Source organism: Phalangium opilio, unplaced genomic scaffold, assembly GCF_054372755.1.
Source record: "Phalangium opilio isolate 3A_F unplaced genomic scaffold, DU_Popi_V2 ptg000062l_1, whole genome shotgun sequence".
Lineage (NCBI taxonomy): Eukaryota > Metazoa > Arthropoda > Arachnida > Opiliones > Phalangiidae > Phalangium > Phalangium opilio.
This window is the reverse complement of record NW_028324179.1, coordinates 654793-672821: the sequence shown is the minus strand read 5'-3', so window position 1 is coordinate 672821 and position 18029 is coordinate 654793. Positions and strand designations below refer to the sequence as shown.

At 42.1% G+C, this 18029-nt stretch overlaps 1 protein-coding gene across 1 annotated transcript; it reads right to left on the bottom strand.

Moving 5' to 3' along the window:
• Positions 1–4586: 4586 nt before the first annotated feature.
• LOC149663426 (uncharacterized) lies at positions 4587–16906 on the bottom strand. Its single transcript, XM_089842198.1, has 3 exons — positions 15299–16906; positions 4662–4817; positions 4587–4598 (listed from the first exon to the last, which is right to left on the bottom strand). The coding sequence occupies exons 1-3, from the start codon at positions 16904–16906 to the stop codon at positions 4587–4589; spliced, it is 1776 nt and encodes a 591-aa protein (XP_089698324.1).
• Between the last annotated feature and the right edge of the window lie 1123 nt (positions 16907–18029).

Here is an 18029-nt window from a genome sequence, read left to right as displayed (position 1 = left end):
AAAAGGTGTCATGTTATTCGGGAATTTGATAAATGTGAAGGACGATATTTTGAAAAAGGTGTCAAATTATTCCTGAATTTGATAAATATGAAGGACGAAATTTTGGAAAAGGTGTCATATTATTCGGGAATTTGACAAATGTGAAGGACGATATTTTGGAATATGTGTCATTATTCGGGAATTTGATAAATGTGAAGGACGATATTTTGGAAAAGCCGTCAAATTATCCCAGGATTTGATAAATGTGAAGGACAAAATTTTGGAAAAGGCGTCAAATTATTCATGAGTTTGGTAAATGTGAAGGACGATATTTTGGAAAAGGCATCAAATTATTCCTGAATTTGGTAAATGTAAAGGACGATATTTTTGAAAAGGTGTTTACATTTATCAAATTGCCGAAAAATAGGCACTCTTTCCAAAATATAGTTGCAATGACTACCAAAATATTGATGTTGACGTTTGTTAATTGACCAATAGTTTGTCGCCTTTTCCAAAATATAGTTGAAATAAATTGACGCCTTTTCCAAAATATAGTTGAAATAAATTGACGTCTTTTCCAAAATATAGTTGAAATAAATTGACGCCTTTTCCAAAATATAGTTGAAATAAATTGACGCCTTTTCCAAAATATAGTTGAAATAAATTGACGCCTTTTCCAAAATATAGTTGAAATAAATTGGCGCCTTTTCCAAAATATTGTTGAAATAAATTGGCGCCTTTTCCAAAATATTGTTGAAATAAATTGGCGCCTTTTCCAAAATATAGTTGAAATAAATTGGCGCCTTTTCCAAAATATAGTTGAAATAAATTGGCGCCTTTTCCAAAATATAGTCGAAATAAATTGGCGCCTTTTCAAAAATATAGTCGAAATAAATTGGCGCCTTTTCCAAAATATAGTCGAAATAAATTGGCGCCTTTTCCAAAATATAGTCGAAATAAATTGACGCCTTTTCCAAAATATAGTTGAAATAAATTGACGCCTTTTCCAAAATATGGTTGAAATAAATTGACGCCTTTTCCAAAATATAATTGAAATAAATTGACGCCATTTCCAAAATATAATTGAAATAAATTGACGCCTTTTCCAAAATATAGCTGAAATAAGTTGAAGCCTTTTCCAATATATTGATGTTGACATTTGCTAACTGCCCAATAATTTGTCGCCTTTTCCGAAATATTGTTGAAATAAATTGACGCCTTTTCCGAAATATTGATGTTGACATTTGGTACTTTCTCAATAATTTGTCGCCTTTTCCAAAATATTGATGTTGACATTAGGTACTTTCTCAATAATCTGTCGCCTTTCCCAAAATATAGTTGCAAAAAAACTAGACTCCTTTTCAGAAATATTGACGTTGACATTTGCTAATTTCCCTATAATTTAACACCTTTTCTAAAACATAGTTGCAATAGCTCTACGCCTTTTATTTCAAATTTTTTTACAAAAAAATCAAATTTACCAACGATTGTTAATTGACCAATAGTTTGTCGCCTTTTCCAAAATATTGTTGAAATAAATTGGCGCCTTTTCCAAAATATAGTTGTACTCCCATTCACATTTGACAAATATCCCAAGGATTTGACACATTTTACAAAATAATGTTGAGTGAATTAAAAAAAATCCCCGAATAATTTGACGGCTTTTTCCAAAATTTACCGTTATCAATTATCGAATTCCCAAAAAATTCAACGATTTTCCCAAAACATTTCAGTTTTTCTCGCATTTATATTTCCGTCCTATTATCAGAAATAAAAGGTTTCCGTAAGCTTAAAAAAATCCATAGCTATAAAACTCCGGCGCGAGTCCGGCAATTTTTCACAGACCTCCTCGGCTTATTTTTAAAGATTGAGTGCAGAATGCGTTAAGCGGATAGCGACTTCAATGGCGGTAAGTGCATGGATTTTAAAATTTTCAAAAATTTTTTGACCAACTTGCGGCGGCCAAATAATTTTTTAACTATTTTTTTCGGACTCCTCATGGTCCAATTAACTAGAAACCATTGTTAGTTGGGTGGGTCACGTAAAGTGCAATCCTACCAACAAAATTATAACAGCGCTATTTAAAACCACAAAACCTACAGTTAAACTTCAGGAGTATCATTTACAAGTCAAGGATTAGTTTACCCAGCTTCTCCAGCCTATCACGGCAAACGGGGGAACACTATATTACCCCAAAACTACTAACATATTCCCGAATTACACCAAAACCTAAGAAATAGGAGAATTCATCCTATACGTCGTCTGCTAAAATATTCTAAATGACTTCGAGCTACGGCTTTTCGAGGTAAATAAGTGTCAGAGGGGATAATAGAACCTTTACATTGTAACAGTGTGGGAAGTAAGGATTTTTTTAAACTGGACATTAGGACAGCGACCCCCCTAATCTGGAATAAATAAACTGGTCCAGGACCACTGGCCAGGGCACGTCGTCTGCTAAACTAAAGAAGAGGATAATGAAAATGTTAGAGTTTTAATGTCTGAACTCTGGTTACCCATGAGTTTTCTTAGTGTTCCCGTGGACCACTGACCCCCCCTCCGATTTAATTTTTAAACTGGTCCAGGCAATTTTTAAACTGGTCATTTGCCCTGTGCCCCCGCCTTATTTTCCACACTGGGGGTACGTTCAGTAACGAAAATCTCAAAGAAATCGCTGTTTTCTTGATGTTTGGTTGATGGGCTCGAGACGTCACAGTGACGTAAAAGGTTGTTGAACGGAAAAGTCACATTTTGAAGTTAGCGCTGTTTTCGAAAATGGGGTTGGGGAAATGTCTTACTGGCCCTCAAAACGTTACGAAGCGCAAATGGTTCTTGTCCACTATTAACGAACTCGCAAATAATGAAATTGTTTAAGAAAATTATGTCCATTTGAATGGTAGAAGTATTTTTGTAAAGAAAACTAATACAATTACTGTTGAAATAGCATTATTGGAATTTAATTTTTAAATCCCGCGCCAACAACAGTCAAGCACTACGTCACGCCATCAAAAAAACCATATCGATTAGATGGTTTTTCTGATGAGCAAGCGCTGAGCATCATGACGTCAAAACCGGAAACGCGAAAAAGCGTACAGTAGGGCTGTGCGAATAGTACTTTTTAAGGTATTCGTCGAATACCAAATAGCAGTGTTTTTGGGAGCCATCTCTCGGCTCGGAATAGGAAAATGACCAAATAATTTGACCAAATAGTGTGAAGTTCAAAAATTCGACCAAATTAAAATTTCAATAAAACTATTCTACCAAATTTCAAATTTATAAATAATGGGACACGGAAAGGTACTATTGAACGGCTGAAAACTTATTTTTGAACGAATCAAAGGTTTTATTTTAATCAAAATTAGGTTAGTTGTCAATATATCCCTATTCGCTTTGCAATGTATGACCTCTTCCATGATACTATATTTTTTAATAGGTATACTATAGTGACATATTATTAGGAAGTTCAATAATTAGCTCCGCAGCGAGAAGTTGATAATAACCAGTACCCTTTAAGTTAAAACCTTTAATGATTTATTCTTGTCCATGAACTTCTAAAGACTGAGTGGCTGATTCCAGCTATAGTCTCCTAGATCACGCGACTCGGTGAACGCGGGTAATACTTAACAGTAGCCACGTCAGAATTTTAAGGCTGTGTCTGCCGAGTCGCGTCATCTACGGGGCCACGGTCCAGCGGACACTATGACAGCGCCCATAGGGATAGGAGCGTAACATTTATGTTCCTATCTCAATAACAGCGCCCTCAAATTCACAAAATCAACAGAAAAATTCAAAAACTGGTTGCGAATACCAAATAATTTGGTCAATAGACTGTTAAAAACATTCACTTTCACATTGTTTTATCCGCTATAGAATAGTCGGTTTTTCGAAGCTCATTATTTGGTATTCTAGAATTTTGAAAACCATTATTCGATTCGTCGGTGCGAATAGTAAACGTCAATTTTGACCAAATTATTTGGTCCGACCAAATAGTAACGAATAGTCTGCACGGCCCTAGCGTACAGTAGTGAAAATCTGGCATCGCTTAGTAAGCGCTGTCATCAAAGAGGGTTACTGAACGTACCCTGGTACTGGCTAGCGAATAGCACCTGGTGAGTCATTTTGGAAGTAAACACAGAAATAATTGATCATTTAAGAGTAAAATGAACATTTAATGCGTAGTAAAAATGTTTGGTAATTTACCACTTACCGGTAAATTACCATTGTAAAATTACGGTATGATATAAAACGGTAATTTACGCGGTATTTGGTATATTACTAATACTGATACGACTACTGACAACTAGTACTGGCTATGATCAAGACTGTCGACTACAAGAGACTCAGTCTAGAGTATACACGCTAGACAAGATCAATAGTCAATAGACTGCAAAACTTTTGTAGGGAAGTTGTAGCCAAGGAGTACTAACTACTTATGAGTAGAATTAGAAGAAAATGTGTTGAGCTAGAAAAATACTAATAATGAACCCCGAATTAATAAACTGGTCCCACCGTCTATTTTTTACAAAAACCATAATTAATAAAGTGGTCTCTGGGACCACTGACCCCAAGTTTTGGAATAAATAAACTTGTTTTGGACTTGTAAACCTGTCTTATTTCCTACCCTGCACGGGAGACGAGAAGTGTAATACTTTTCTAGGTAATGTGTCTTATCCCTTCTAAAATACCCCTGCTTTGGCAAGCACGCTGACGAATCGCCATTCCTCGATTTTCCCTTCTCGCCTCTCTCTCTCTAGTCTCTCTACGTTACTCAGCAATAATTTCTTCGTTTCCATTTCTCGGAAGACCGCGCGGCACGGTGGTACTCCATTGTCACCGGGCCGCTTAACACGGGTTGAAATTAGATTATATTGTAATGAAAGTGACTTCAAGTTGATTAAATTAAAAGTATGAAGTTCCGAGAGAAGTGCGGACTTCTCTGAGAAGCCTTAATGCGCTCTCGGAACGTAAATACGGCTTTCTTAGTTAGAACACAGAAACCTTTGTTTCTCGCTGATGTCGATGGAAGTTTAAACAATTCAACATTATGTGTAAACAAACTGACTACTGTAGAACGAATAGGAGGCAGTGAAATAAGCAAAGTATCTTCGTAAGAACTTGTACTATTAATGCTCAATGTATTTTAAATATTTCAATATCGTGGTACGGTAGGCTTGGCCTTGTAAGCCACGCCAGACGTAACTTCTCCCTTCCAATTTGTTTGAAAAATATAAATAGCGGTTTGAAATCTTTGTTTCATGGCAATGTTTATTATGAGTAGACATGTTTGAGATAAAAGGATTTGAATAGATTTTGATATTGCAAATAAATAGGAATTTAATCTGGTTTAGATATATCTCGAATTGGAAATAATAGAAATATCTTTGATTCAAAATCGGTTTTAAAAAAGTAAATATCTGGGATTTGAAACGTGCCCTTGGGGGCTGCAAATATCTGGGATTTGAAACGTGCCCTTGGGGGCTGCAAATATCTGGGATTTGAAACGTTCCTTGGGGGCTGCAAATATCTGGGATTTGAAACGTTTCTTGGTGGCTGCAAATATCTGGGATTTGAAACGTGCCCTTGGGGGCTGCAAGTATCAGGGATTTGAAACGTGCCCTTGGGGGCTGCAAATATCTTGGATTTGAAACGTTTCTTGGGGGCTGCAAATATCTGGGATTTGAAACGTGCCCTTGGGGGCTGCAAATATCTGGGATTTGAAACGTGCCCTTGGTGGCTGCAAATATCTGGGATATGAAACATGCCAGCCCTTGGGGGCTGCAAATACCTGGGATATGAAACGTGCCTGCCCTTGGGGCTGCAAATACCTGGGATATGAAACGTGCCTGCCCTTTTGGGCTGCAAATATCTGGGATTTGAAACGTTTCTTGGGGGCTGCAAATACCTGGGATATGAAACGTGCCTGCCCTTGGGGGCTGCAAATACCTGGGATATGAAACGTGCCTGCCCTTGGGGGCTGCAAATACCTGGGATATGAAACGTGCCTGCCCTTGGGGGCTGCAAATACCTGGGATATGAAACGTGCCTGCCCTTGGGGGCTGCAAATACCTGGGATATGAAACGTGCCTGCCCTTGGGGGCTGCAAATACCTGGGATATGAAACGTGCCTGCCCTTGGGGGCTGCAAATACCTGGGATATGAAACGTGCCTGCCCTTGGGGGCTGCAAATACCTGGGATATGAAACGTGCCTGCCCTTGGGGGCTGCAAATACCTGGGATATGAAACGTGCCTGCCCTTGGGGGCTGCAAATACCTGGGATATGAAACGTGCCTGCCCTTGGGGGCTGCAAATACCTGGGATATGAAACGTGCCTGCCCTTGGGGGCTGCAAATACCTGGGATATGAAACGTGCCTGCCCTTGGGGGCTGCAAATACCTGGGATATGAAACGTGCCTGCCCTTGGGGGCTGCAAATACCTGGGATATGAAACGTGCCTGCCCTTGGGGGCTGCAAATACCTGGGATATGAAACGTGCCTGCCCTTGGGGGCTGCAAATACCTGGGATATGAAACGTGCCTGCCCTTGGGGGCTGCAAATACCTGGGATTTAAAACGTGCCTGCCCTTGGGGGCTGCAAATACCTGGGATTTGAAACGTGCCTGCCCTTGGGGGCTGCAAATATCTGGGATTTGAAACGTTTCTTGGGGCTGCAAATATCTAGGATTTGAAACGTTTCTTGGGGGCTGAAAATATCTGGGATTTGAAACGTTTCTTGGGGCTGCAAATATCTGGGATTTGAAACGTTTCTTGGGGGCTGCAAATATCTAGGATTTGAAACGTTTCTTGGGGGCTGCAAATATCTGGGATTTGAAACGTTTCTTGGGGGCTGCAAATATCTGGGATTTGAAACGTTTCTTGGGGGTTGCAAATATCTGGGATTTGAAACGTTTCTTGGGGGTTGCAAATATCTGGGATTTGAAACGTTTCTTGGGGGCTGCAAATATCTAGGATTTGAAACGTTTCTTGGGGGCTGAAAATATCTGGGATTTGAAACGTTTCTTGGGGGCTGAAAATATCTGGGATTTGAAACGTTTCTGTGGGGCTGCAAATATCTGGGATTTGAAACGTGCCCTTGGGGGCTGAAAATATCTGGGATTTGAAACGTGCCCTTGGGGGCTGCAAATATCTGGGGTTTGAAACGTGCCCTTGGGGGCTGCAAATATCTGGGATTTGAAACGTGCCCTTGGGGGCTGCAAATACCTGGGATATGAAACGTGCCTGCCCTTTTGGGCTGCAAATATCTGGGATTTGAAACGTTTCTTGGGGGCTGCAAATACCTGGGATATGAAACGTGCCTGCCCTTGGGGGCTGCAAATACCTGGGATATGAAACGTGCCTGCCCTTGGGGGCTGCAAATACCTGGGATATGAAACGTGCCTGCCCTTGGGGGCTGCAAATACCTGGGATATGAAACGTGCCTGCCCTTGGGGGCTGCAAATACCTGGGATATGAAACGTGCCTGCCCTTGGGGGCTGCAAATACCTGGGATTTGAAACGTTTCTTGGGGGCTGCAAATATCTGGGATTTGAAACGTTTCTTGGGGGCTGCAAATATCTGGGATTTGAAACGTTTCTTGGGGGCTGCAAATATCTGGGATTTGAAACGTGCCCTTGGGGGCTGCAAATATCTGGGATTTGAAACGTGCCCTTGGGGGCTGCAAATATCTGGGGTTTGAAACGTGCCCTTGGGAGCTGCAAATATCTGGGATTTGAAACGTGCCTTTGGGGGCTGCAAATATCTGGGATTTGAAACGTGCCCTTGGAGGCTGCAAATATCTGGGATTTGAAACGTGCCCTTGGAGGCTGCAAATATCTGGGATTTGAAACGTGCCCTTGGGGGCTGCAAATATCTGGGATTTGAAACGTGCCTGCCCTTGGGGGCTGCAAATACCTGGGATTTGAAACGTTTCTTGGGGGCTGCAAATGCCTGGGATATAAAACGTGCCTGCCCTTGGGGGATGCAAATATCTGGGATTTGAAACGTTTCTTGGGGGCTGCAAATATCTGGGATTTGAAACGTTTCTTGGGGGTTGCAAATATCTGGGATTTGAAACGTTTCTTGGGGGTTGCAAATATCTGGGATTTGAAACGTTTCTTGGGGGCTGCAAATATCTGGGATTTGAAACGTTTCTTGGGGGCTGCAAATATCTGGGATTTGAAACGTGCCCTTGGGGGCTGCAAATATCTGGGATTTGAAACGTGCCCTTGGGGGCTGCAAATATCTGGGGTTTGAAACGTGCCCTTGGGGGCTGCAAATATCTGGGATTTGAAACGTGCCTTTGGGGGCTGCAAATATCTGGGATTTGAAACGTGCCCTTGGAGGCTGCAAATATCTGGGATTTGAAACGTGCCCTTGGAGGCTGCAAATATCTGGGATTTGAAACGTGCCCTTGGGGGCTGCAAATATCTGGGATTTGAAACGTTTCTTGGGGGCTGCAAATATCTGGGATATGAAACGTGCCTGCCCTTGGGGGCTGCAAATACCTGGGATTTGAAACGTTTCTTGGGGGCTGCAAATGCCTGGGATATAAAACGTGCCTGCCCTTGGGGGATGCAAATATCTGGGATTTGAAACGTTTCTTGGGGGCTGCAAATATCTGGGATTTGAAACGTTTCTTGGGGGTTGCAAATATCTGGGATTTGAAACGTTTCTTGGGGGTTGCAAATATCTGGGATTTGAAACGTTTCTTGGGGGCTGCAAATATCTAGGATTTGAAACGTTTCTTGGGGGCTGAAAATATCTGGGATTTGAAACGTTTCTGTGGGGCTGCAAATATCTGGGATTTGAAACGTGCCCTTGGGGGCTGCAAATATCTGGGATTTGAAACGTGCCCTTGGGGGCTGCAAATATCTGGGGTTTGAAACGTGCCCTTGGGGGCTGCAAATATCTGGGATTTGAAACGTGCCCTTGGGGGCTGCAAATACCTGGGATATGAAACGTGCCTGCCCTTTTGGGCTGCAAATATCTGGGATATGAAACGTGCCTGCCCTTGGGGGCTGCAAATACCTGGGATTTAAAACGTACCTGCCCTTGGGGGCTGCAAATATCTGGGATTTGAAACGTTTCTTGGGGGCTGCAAATATCTGGGATTTGAAACGTTTCTTGGGGGTTGCAAATATCTGGGATTTGAAACGTTTCTTGGGGGTTGCAAATAACTGGGATTTGAAACGTTTCTTGGGGGCTGCAAATATCTAGGATTTGAAACGTTTCTTGGGGGCTGAAAATATCTGGGATTTGAAACGTTTCTGTGGGGCTGCAAATATCTGGGATTTGAAACGTGCCCTTGGGGGCTGCAAATATCTGGGATTTGAAACGTGCCCTTGGGGGCTGCAAATATCTGGGGTTTGAAACGTGCCCTTGGGGGCTGCAAATATCTGGGGTTTGAAACGTGCCCTTGGGTACTGCAAATATCTGGGATTTGAAACGTGCCTGCCCTTTTGGGCTGCAAATATCTGGGATTTGAAACGTTTCTTGGGGGCTGCAAATACCTGGGATATGAAACGTGCCTGCCCTTGGGGGCTGCAAATACCTGGGATATGAAACGTGCCTGCCCTTGGGGGCTGCAAATACCTGGGATATAAAACGTGCCTGCCCTTGGGGGCTGCAAATACCTGGGATTTGAAACGTTTCTTGGGGGCTGCAAATATCTGGGATTTGAAACGTTTCTTGGGGGCTGCAAATATCTGGGATTTGAAACGTTTCTTGGGGGCTGCAAATATCTGGGATTTGAAACATTTCTTGGGGGCTGCAAATATCTGGGATTTGAAACGTGCCCTTGGGGGCTGCAAATATCTGGGATTTGAAACGTTTCTTGGGGGCTGCAAATATCTGGGATTTGAAACATTTCTTGGGGGCTGCAAATATCTGGGATTTGAAACGTGCCCTTGGGGGCTGCAAATATCTGGGATTTGAAACGTTTCTTGGGGGCTGCAAATATCTGGGATATGAAACGTGCCTGCCCTTGGGGGCTGCAAATACCTGGGATTTGAAACGTTTCTTGGGGGCTGCAAATGCCTGGGATATAAAACGTGCCTGCCCTTGGGGGATGCAAATATCTGGGATTTGAAACGTTTCTTGGGGGCTGCAAATATCTGGGATTTGAAACGTTTCTTGGGGGTTGCAAATATCTGGGATTTGAAACGTTTCTTGGGGGTTGCAAATATCTGGGATTTGAAACGTTTCTTGGGGGCTGCAAATATCTAGGATTTGAAACGTTTCTTGGGGGCTGAAAATATCTGGGATTTGAAACGTTTCTGTGGGGCTGCAAATATCTGGGATTTGAAACGTGCCCTTGGGGGCTGCAAATATCTGGGATTTGAAACGTGCCCTTGGGGGCTGCAAATATCTGGGATTTGAAACGTGCCCTTGGGGGCTGCAAATATCTGGGGTTTGAAACGTGCCCTTGGGGGCTGCAAATATCTGGGATTTGAAACGTGCCCTTGGGGGCTGCAAATACCTGGGATATGAAACGTGCCTGCCCTTTTGGGCTGCAAATATCTGGGATGTGAAACGTTTCTTGGGGGCTGCAAATACCTGGGATATGAAACGTGCCTGCCCTTGGGGGCTGCAAATACCTGGGATATGAAACGTGCCTGCCCTTGGGGGCTGCAAATACCTGGGATATGAAACGTGCCTGCCCTTGGGGGCTGCCAATACCTGGGATATGAAACGTGCCTGCCCTTTTGGGCTGCAAATATCTGGGATTTGAAACGTTTCTTGGGGGCTGCAAATACCTGGGATTTGAAACGTTTCTTGGGGGCTGCAAATATCTGGGATTTGAAACGTTTCTTGGGGGCTGCAAATATCTGGGATTTGAAACGTGCCCTTGGGGGCTGCAAATATCTGGGGTTTGAAACGTGCCCTTGGGGGCTGCAAATATCTGGGATTTGAAACGTGCCTTTGGGGGCTGCAAATATCTGGGATTTGAAACGTGCCCTTGGAGGCTGCAAATATCTGGGATTTGAAACGTGAACTTGGGGGCTGCAAATATCTGGGATTTGAAACGTTTCTTGGGGGCTGCAAATATCTGGGATATGAAACGTGCCTGCCCTTGGGGGCTGCAAATACCTGGGATTTGAAACGTTTCTTGGGGGCTGCAAATGCCTGGGATATAAAACGTGCCTGCCCTTGGGGGATGCAAATATCTGGGATTTGAAACGTTTCTTGGGGGCTGCAAATATCTGGGATTTGAAACGTTTCTTGGGGGTTGCAAATATCTGGGATTTGAAACGTTTCTTGGGGGTTGCAAATATCTGGGATTTGAAACGTTTCTTGGGGGCTGCAAATATCTAGGATTTGAAACGTTTCTTGGGGGCTGAAAATATCTGGGATTTGAAACGTTTCTGTGGGGCTGCAAATATCTGGGATTTGAAACGTGCCCTTGGGGGCTGCAAATATCTGGGATTTGAAACGTGCCCTTGGGGGCTGCAAATATCTGGGGTTTGAAACGTGCCCTTGGGGGCTGCAAATTTGGGATTTGAAACGTGCCCTTGGGGGCTGCAAATACCTGGGATATGAAACGTGCCTGCCCTTTTGGGCTGCAAATATCTGGGATGTGAAACGTTTCTTGGGGGCTGCAAATACCTGGGATATGAAACGTGCCTGCCCTTGGGGGCTGCAAATACCTGGGATATGAAACGTGCCTGCCCTTGGGGGCTGCAAATACCTGGGATATGAAACGTGCCTGCCCTTGGGGGCTGCAAATACCTGGGATATAAAACGTGCCTGCCCTTGGGGGCTGCAAATACCTGGGATTTGAAACGTTTCTTGGGGGCTGCAAATATCTGGGATTTGAAACGTTTCTTGGGGGCTGCAAATATCTGGGATTTGAAACGTTTCTTGGGGGCTGCAAATATCTGGGATTTGAAACGTGCCCTTGGGGGCTGCAAATATCTGGGGTTTGAAACGTGCCCTTGGGGGCTGCAAATATCTGGGATTTGAAACGTGCCCTTGGGGGCTGCAAATATCTGGGATTTGAAACGTGCCCTTGGAGGCTGCAAATATCTGGGATTTGAAACGTGCCCTTGGGGGCTGCAAATATCTGGGATTTGAAACGTTTCTTGGGGTCTGCAAATATCTGGGATATGAAACGTGCCTGCCCTTGGGGGCTGCAAATACCTGGGATATGAAACGTGCCTGCCCTTGGGGGCTGCAAATACCTGGGATATAAAACTTGCCTGCCCTTGGGGGATGCAAATATCTGGGATTTGAAACGTTTCTTGGGGGCTGCAAATATCTGGGATTTGAAACGTTTCTTGGGGGCTGCAAATACCTGGGATATGAAACGTGCCTGCCCTTGGGGGCTGCAAATACCTGGGATATGAAACGTGCCTGCCCTTGGGGGCTGCAAATACCTGGGATATGAAACGTGCCTGCCCTTGGGGGCTGCCAATACCTGGGATATGAAACGTGCCTGCCCTTTTGGGCTGCAAATATCTGGGATTTGAAACGTTTCTTGGGGGCTGCAAATACCTGGGATTTGAAACGTTTCTTGGGGGCTGCAAATATCTGGGATTTGAAACGTTTCTTGGGGGCTGCAAATATCTGGGATTTGAAACGTGCCCTTGGGGGCTGCAAATATCTGGGGTTTGAAACGTGCCCTTGGGGGCTGCAAATATCTGGGATTTGAAACGTGCCTTTGGGGGCTGCAAATATCTGGGATTTGAAACGTGCCCTTGGAGGCTGCAAATATCTGGGATTTGAAACGTGCCCTTGGGGGCTGCAAATATCTGGGATTTGAAACGTTTCTTGGGGGCTGCAAATATCTGGGATATGAAACGTGCCTGCCCTTGGGGGCTGCAAATACCTGGGATTTGAAACGTTTCTTGGGGGCTGCAAATGCCTGGGATATAAAACGTGCCTGCCCTTGGGGGATGCAAATATCTGGGATTTGAAACGTTTCTTGGGGGCTGCAAATATCTGGGATTTGAAACGTTTCTTGGGGGTTGCAAAAATCTGGGATTTGAAACGTTTCTTGGGGGTTGCAAATATCTGGGATTTGAAACGTTTCTTGGGGGCTGCAAATATCTAGGATTTGAAACGTTTCTTGGGGGCTGCAAATATCTGGGATTTGAAACGTGCCCTTGGGGGCTGCAAATACCTGGGATATGAAACGTGCCTGCCCTTTTGGGCTGCAAATATCTGGGATGTGAAACGTTTCTTGGGGGCTGCAAATACCTGGGATATGAAACGTGCCTGCCCTTGGGGGCTGCAAATACCTGGGATATGAAACGTGCCTGCCCTTGGGGGCTGCAAATACCTGGGATATGAAACGTGCCTGCCCTTGGGGGCTGCAAATACCTGGGATATAAAACGTGCCTGCCCTTGGGGGCTGCAAATACCTGGGATTTGAAACGTTTCTTGGGGGCTGCAAATATCTGGGATTTGAAACGTTTCTTGGGGGCTGCAAATATCTGGGATTTGAAACGTTTCTTGGGGGCTGCAAATATCTGGGATTTGAAACGTTTCTTGGGGGCTGCAAATATCTGGGATTTGAAACGTGCCCTTGGGGGCTGCAAATATCTGGGGTTTGAAACGTGCCCTTGGGGGCTGCAAATATCTGGGATTTGAAACGTGCCCTTGGGGGCTGCAAATATCTGGGATTTGAAACGTGCCCTTGGAGGCTGCAAATATCTGGGATTTGAAACGTGCCCTTGGGGGCTGCAAATATCTGGGATTTGAAACGTTTCTTGGGGTCTGCAAATATCTGGGATATGAAACGTGCCTGCCCTTGGGGGGCTGCAAATACCTGGGATTTGAAACGTTTCTTGGGGGCTGCAAATGCCTGGGATATAAAACGTGCCTGCCCTTGGGGGATGCAAATATCTGGGATTTGAAACGTTTCTTGGGGGCTGCAAATATCTGGGATTTGAAACGTTTCTTGGGGGCTGCAAATATCTGGGATTTGAAACGTTTCTTGGGGGCTGCAAATATCTAAGATTTGAAACGTTTCTTGGGGGCTGCAAATATCTGGGATTTGAAACGTTTCATGGGGGCTGCAAATATCTGGGATTTGAAACGTTTCTTGGGGGCTGCAAATATCTGGGATTTGAAACGTTTCTTGGGGGCTGCAAATATCTGGGATTTGAAACGTTTCTTGGGGGCTGCAAATATCTGGGATTTGAAACGTTTCTTGGGGCTGCATATATCTGGGATTTGAAACGTTTCTTGGGGCTGCAAATATCTGGGATTTGAAACGTTTCTTGGGGGCTGCAAATATCTGGGATTTGAAACGTTATTATTATTTTATTATTATTTTATTATTTTTTATTATTTATTATTTTCAATTTGACTCTATTTTACACAACAAAGCTATCAAGGCCAAGTCTAAAAAGACTTATGGGCCAACGCAACTCATTTTCGACAGAGCCTTCTCAAATTAATACAAATAGTAAGAGTGAATAGTTAAATAAAGTAGATTAATTATATACAGTATATTAATTGCTTGGTTCAGGGTCACGTATTGTTACTAAAATTTGAAAATTGAGGAGAGAAGACGGAAGGACGGAATTATATTAGTGGGGGTTTGTAACAAATAACTTGGCAATATTTTTAAATTGTTGTAGATTAACAGCATTATGTTTGGATAAAGAATTATACATTTTTGCACCTTTGTAGAAAATGGAGTTAAGTTTTTTTGATGTTCTTGAGTAAGGGAGTTTAATGAAGGGCTTTATACGGGTATTGTATTTTTTTGTACCTTCCAGATCGAAAAGATTGGAATTTGTAATTGTCAAAGATTTATATATAAACACCAGGGAACAGTATTCGTATAATTGAATTATCGTCAATATTTTGAGGCTATTAAATAAAGGTGTACTATGCTCTTTAAAAACTTTCTAAGAATTAATATAATTACTCTTTTTTGCAATAGGAGTAGCCTATTAATATTGTACTCAGTGGTATTACCCCAAATTGGGAGGCAGAAAATAAGATGTGGATATATTAGTGAATAGTATAACTGGTGACACAACTTGTCCGTAAATATACTCCTATTTTTTGCTATAAGATATGTACTATAAGAGATTTTTTTAGCAATTTTGTCGATATGTGTATTCCAGTTCAACTTTTCGTCAATCCATAGCCCAAGATATTTTACCTCCCCAACTCTTTTCAATACTATGTTATCAAATTCTAGGTTGCAGCCAGAAGGGACATCTTTCTTTCCTTGGTTCTTAAAAGTTATATATACTGTTTTTTCCGTGTTAATTTGAAGGTTATTATTTTTCAGCCAGCAGCTAATCAGCTGAATATTATAATTAAAGCGATCAGTTAGAATTTCATAGTTTGCATCCGTGTCAACTACCGAAGTGTCGTCTGCATACAGGGTTATGATATCATTATCAACTGTTCTTGTTAAGTCATTAATAAAGATGTTAAACAGAAGAGGAGACAATATTGAGCCTTGAGGGACCCCACACGTTACGCAGCTCAAGTCAGAATAATTGCTGTTAACCCTCGTTTGGCTGCAGCGATTTGTGAGATAGGAACTAAGCCAATCATATGCGGGGCCCCTAATTCCTAGTCGATACAGTTTGGCTAGCAGAATTTTGTGATCAACCATATCGAAGGCCTTTCTGAGATCTAGAAAGAGAGCTATCACATAATTACCCTTATCTAACCCTTCTATAATTTGTTTATATACTCTGGCTACTGCTGAGTCTACTCCTAGATTCTTACGAAAGCCGAATTGCTTTGAATTAAGGATATCGTATTTATCACAGAAGATTAATAGGCGTTGATTAAAGCATTGGTCGAGTACTTTGGCCACTACTGATAGCAAAGATATGGGTCGGTAATTGTTGGGGCTGGTGGGATCTCCGTTTTTAAAGATGGGTGTAATTATCGCTTTTTTAAGAATTTTCGGATAATGACCACTTGTAAACGTTAGGTTTATTAAATAAGTTAGAGGCTTTAGTATATATAGTTTTATCCTTTTGAGAATTTTAGGCGCTATCCCATCAGCCCCTGGGGCCGATCCCTCCCGTACCTTGTTTATAGATGTGAGGACCTCGTTTTCTTCTACCGGTATCAGGGCCATGGAATTCGTAATATGTGTAATATTTTCTAATGTGGTTTGGGAATCATGGGTGTCCCTGGGGACCGGGGGCTTAGTGAAGAACTTATTAAGCTCATGTGGTGTGATTTTTATGGGGTTGTTAGCCTTGTTTTTAGTTTTTCCCAAAAGGTTGTTTACAACTTTCCATGTGTTTTTTAAATTATTCTGCGTCAGCAGTTGCGAGCGGAAATAGCTATTTCTTGTATTTCTAATAGTGTTATTGCAGCGGTTTCTGTAAAGTTTGTATTTGTTGATATTTTCGGTTGACGGGTGTGACTTAGCTAGTTTTTTATAGTGGTTTTTCGTGTGTATGAGGCTTTTAACTTCTGCCGTGAACCACAGGTTCGAATTCTGGCATTTAGATTTATTTTTATTAACGAATTTTTTAATTGGACAGTATTGATTAAGTCGACTAACAAGTTTTTCTAGGAACCAGGCATATGCCTGATCTACACTACCAATTTTATATATATCACTCCAATCCATCGCCGCGATGTTAACTGCAAAGCCCTCTATGGCAGTTTTTGTAAAATTACGCCCCATAAAAGATGTGGTATCTACGGCAGATGTGCCAGTCGTATCAAAAGTAGCTAAAACCGGGTAATGATCTGAGACATCCCAATCGGTGATAACCCTTACATTAATATCAAAGTTAGAGTAGCAATGGTCAATCATAGTAGCGGTAGAATCAGTGACTCTAGTAGGGACATTTACCAACTGGTCAAGACCATAACTTAGTGCCAGGTCAATCATATGTGCTACTTCATTACCCGGGGCCAACATATCAACATTAAAGTCACCAAGAATTATTTTATACGTGTTCATATTGCCCATTTCTTGTAGAAGTACTTCCATTTCTTCTGTAAATTCACGGACGTTGCCCCTGGGCCTATATATCACACACACATAATACCCACCAACCTTAATTCCGTATGATTCTATATTATCTTGCATTCTTATAAGTTTAGGTTGGATTTCAAATTCAATTTCACTTTTAATATAGAATCCAATTCCCCCACCCCCTCTTGTGCTACGTCCAAGACCCACAAAAGTGTAGCTACTTAAAAAATCGTAGTAGGTGTCTCTATACCATGTTTCGGTCAGAGCAAAAATATCTATTCCCTCTTTATGGTTAAATGTTGCGTTACAGAACAGATAAGGAAAATTTGCACTAGCGCTTCTAATATTATGATACAAAATTTTAATCATTGAAATATAAAACTAAAACAATTAGATATACTAGGAACATAATTGAGCATCATTGTTTAGTTACTTTTTGCATTTCATAATCATACTTGTATCTATCATTCCCAACTTCAATTTGGTTTGTACTAACAAATTTGTATTTTTCAGGACGCATATTTTTGACAAAATTTCTAAGTTCGTAACGTGCTAGGTCCTGCGCGGGAGTATAGTCATGCTCCACGTATATATTTGATCCTTTAAGCTTGGGGCTGGCTTTCAATATGTCTAACTTCTGATCATAAGTATCTGCTTTAAAAATTATAAATCTATTACGTCCTGTCTTGTAGGGCCCCCTCCTGTACACATTGCTCTGTTTAACTTGAAATTCTAGCTGAAGCTGATCATAGAAAAGAGTCACCACTTTTTGGGCCAGTGAGTTGCGCGATTCAGTTTCCTCGTCAGATATACCCTTAATAACTATATTGTTCCTTCTAGCTGCAACTTCCATGTTTTCAATCTTAAAGTTAGCCTTAGCAATTTCCTTTTTCAAATCTACCCTTTCATCCTTAAATTTATCTTGCAGCAGATTGATTTCATGTTCAAGAGTAGGAAACTTATTTTCTAGGATAGACACTTTCGTTCCAAGACTACTAATCGAATTTTCAATGTTTATCATTCGCGTATTAACATTAGTTAGTTCCGTATATAGTGTGCCTAATTTCCCATTCACCGTAGTGAATTTACTGTCAATATTGTCATTCATTTTTTGTAGTTGGGACATAATGCCGTCATA

Coding starts and splice junctions, on each gene's coding strand:
- LOC149663426 (XM_089842198.1), bottom strand. CDS start 16,906: ATGGAAGTACTTCTACAAGAAATGGGCAATATGAACACGTATAAAATA. Junction 4,818..15,298: donor TGTATGCAGACGACACTTCG/GTAGTTGACACG, acceptor ACCCGTGTTAAG/CGGCCCGGTGACAATGGAGT.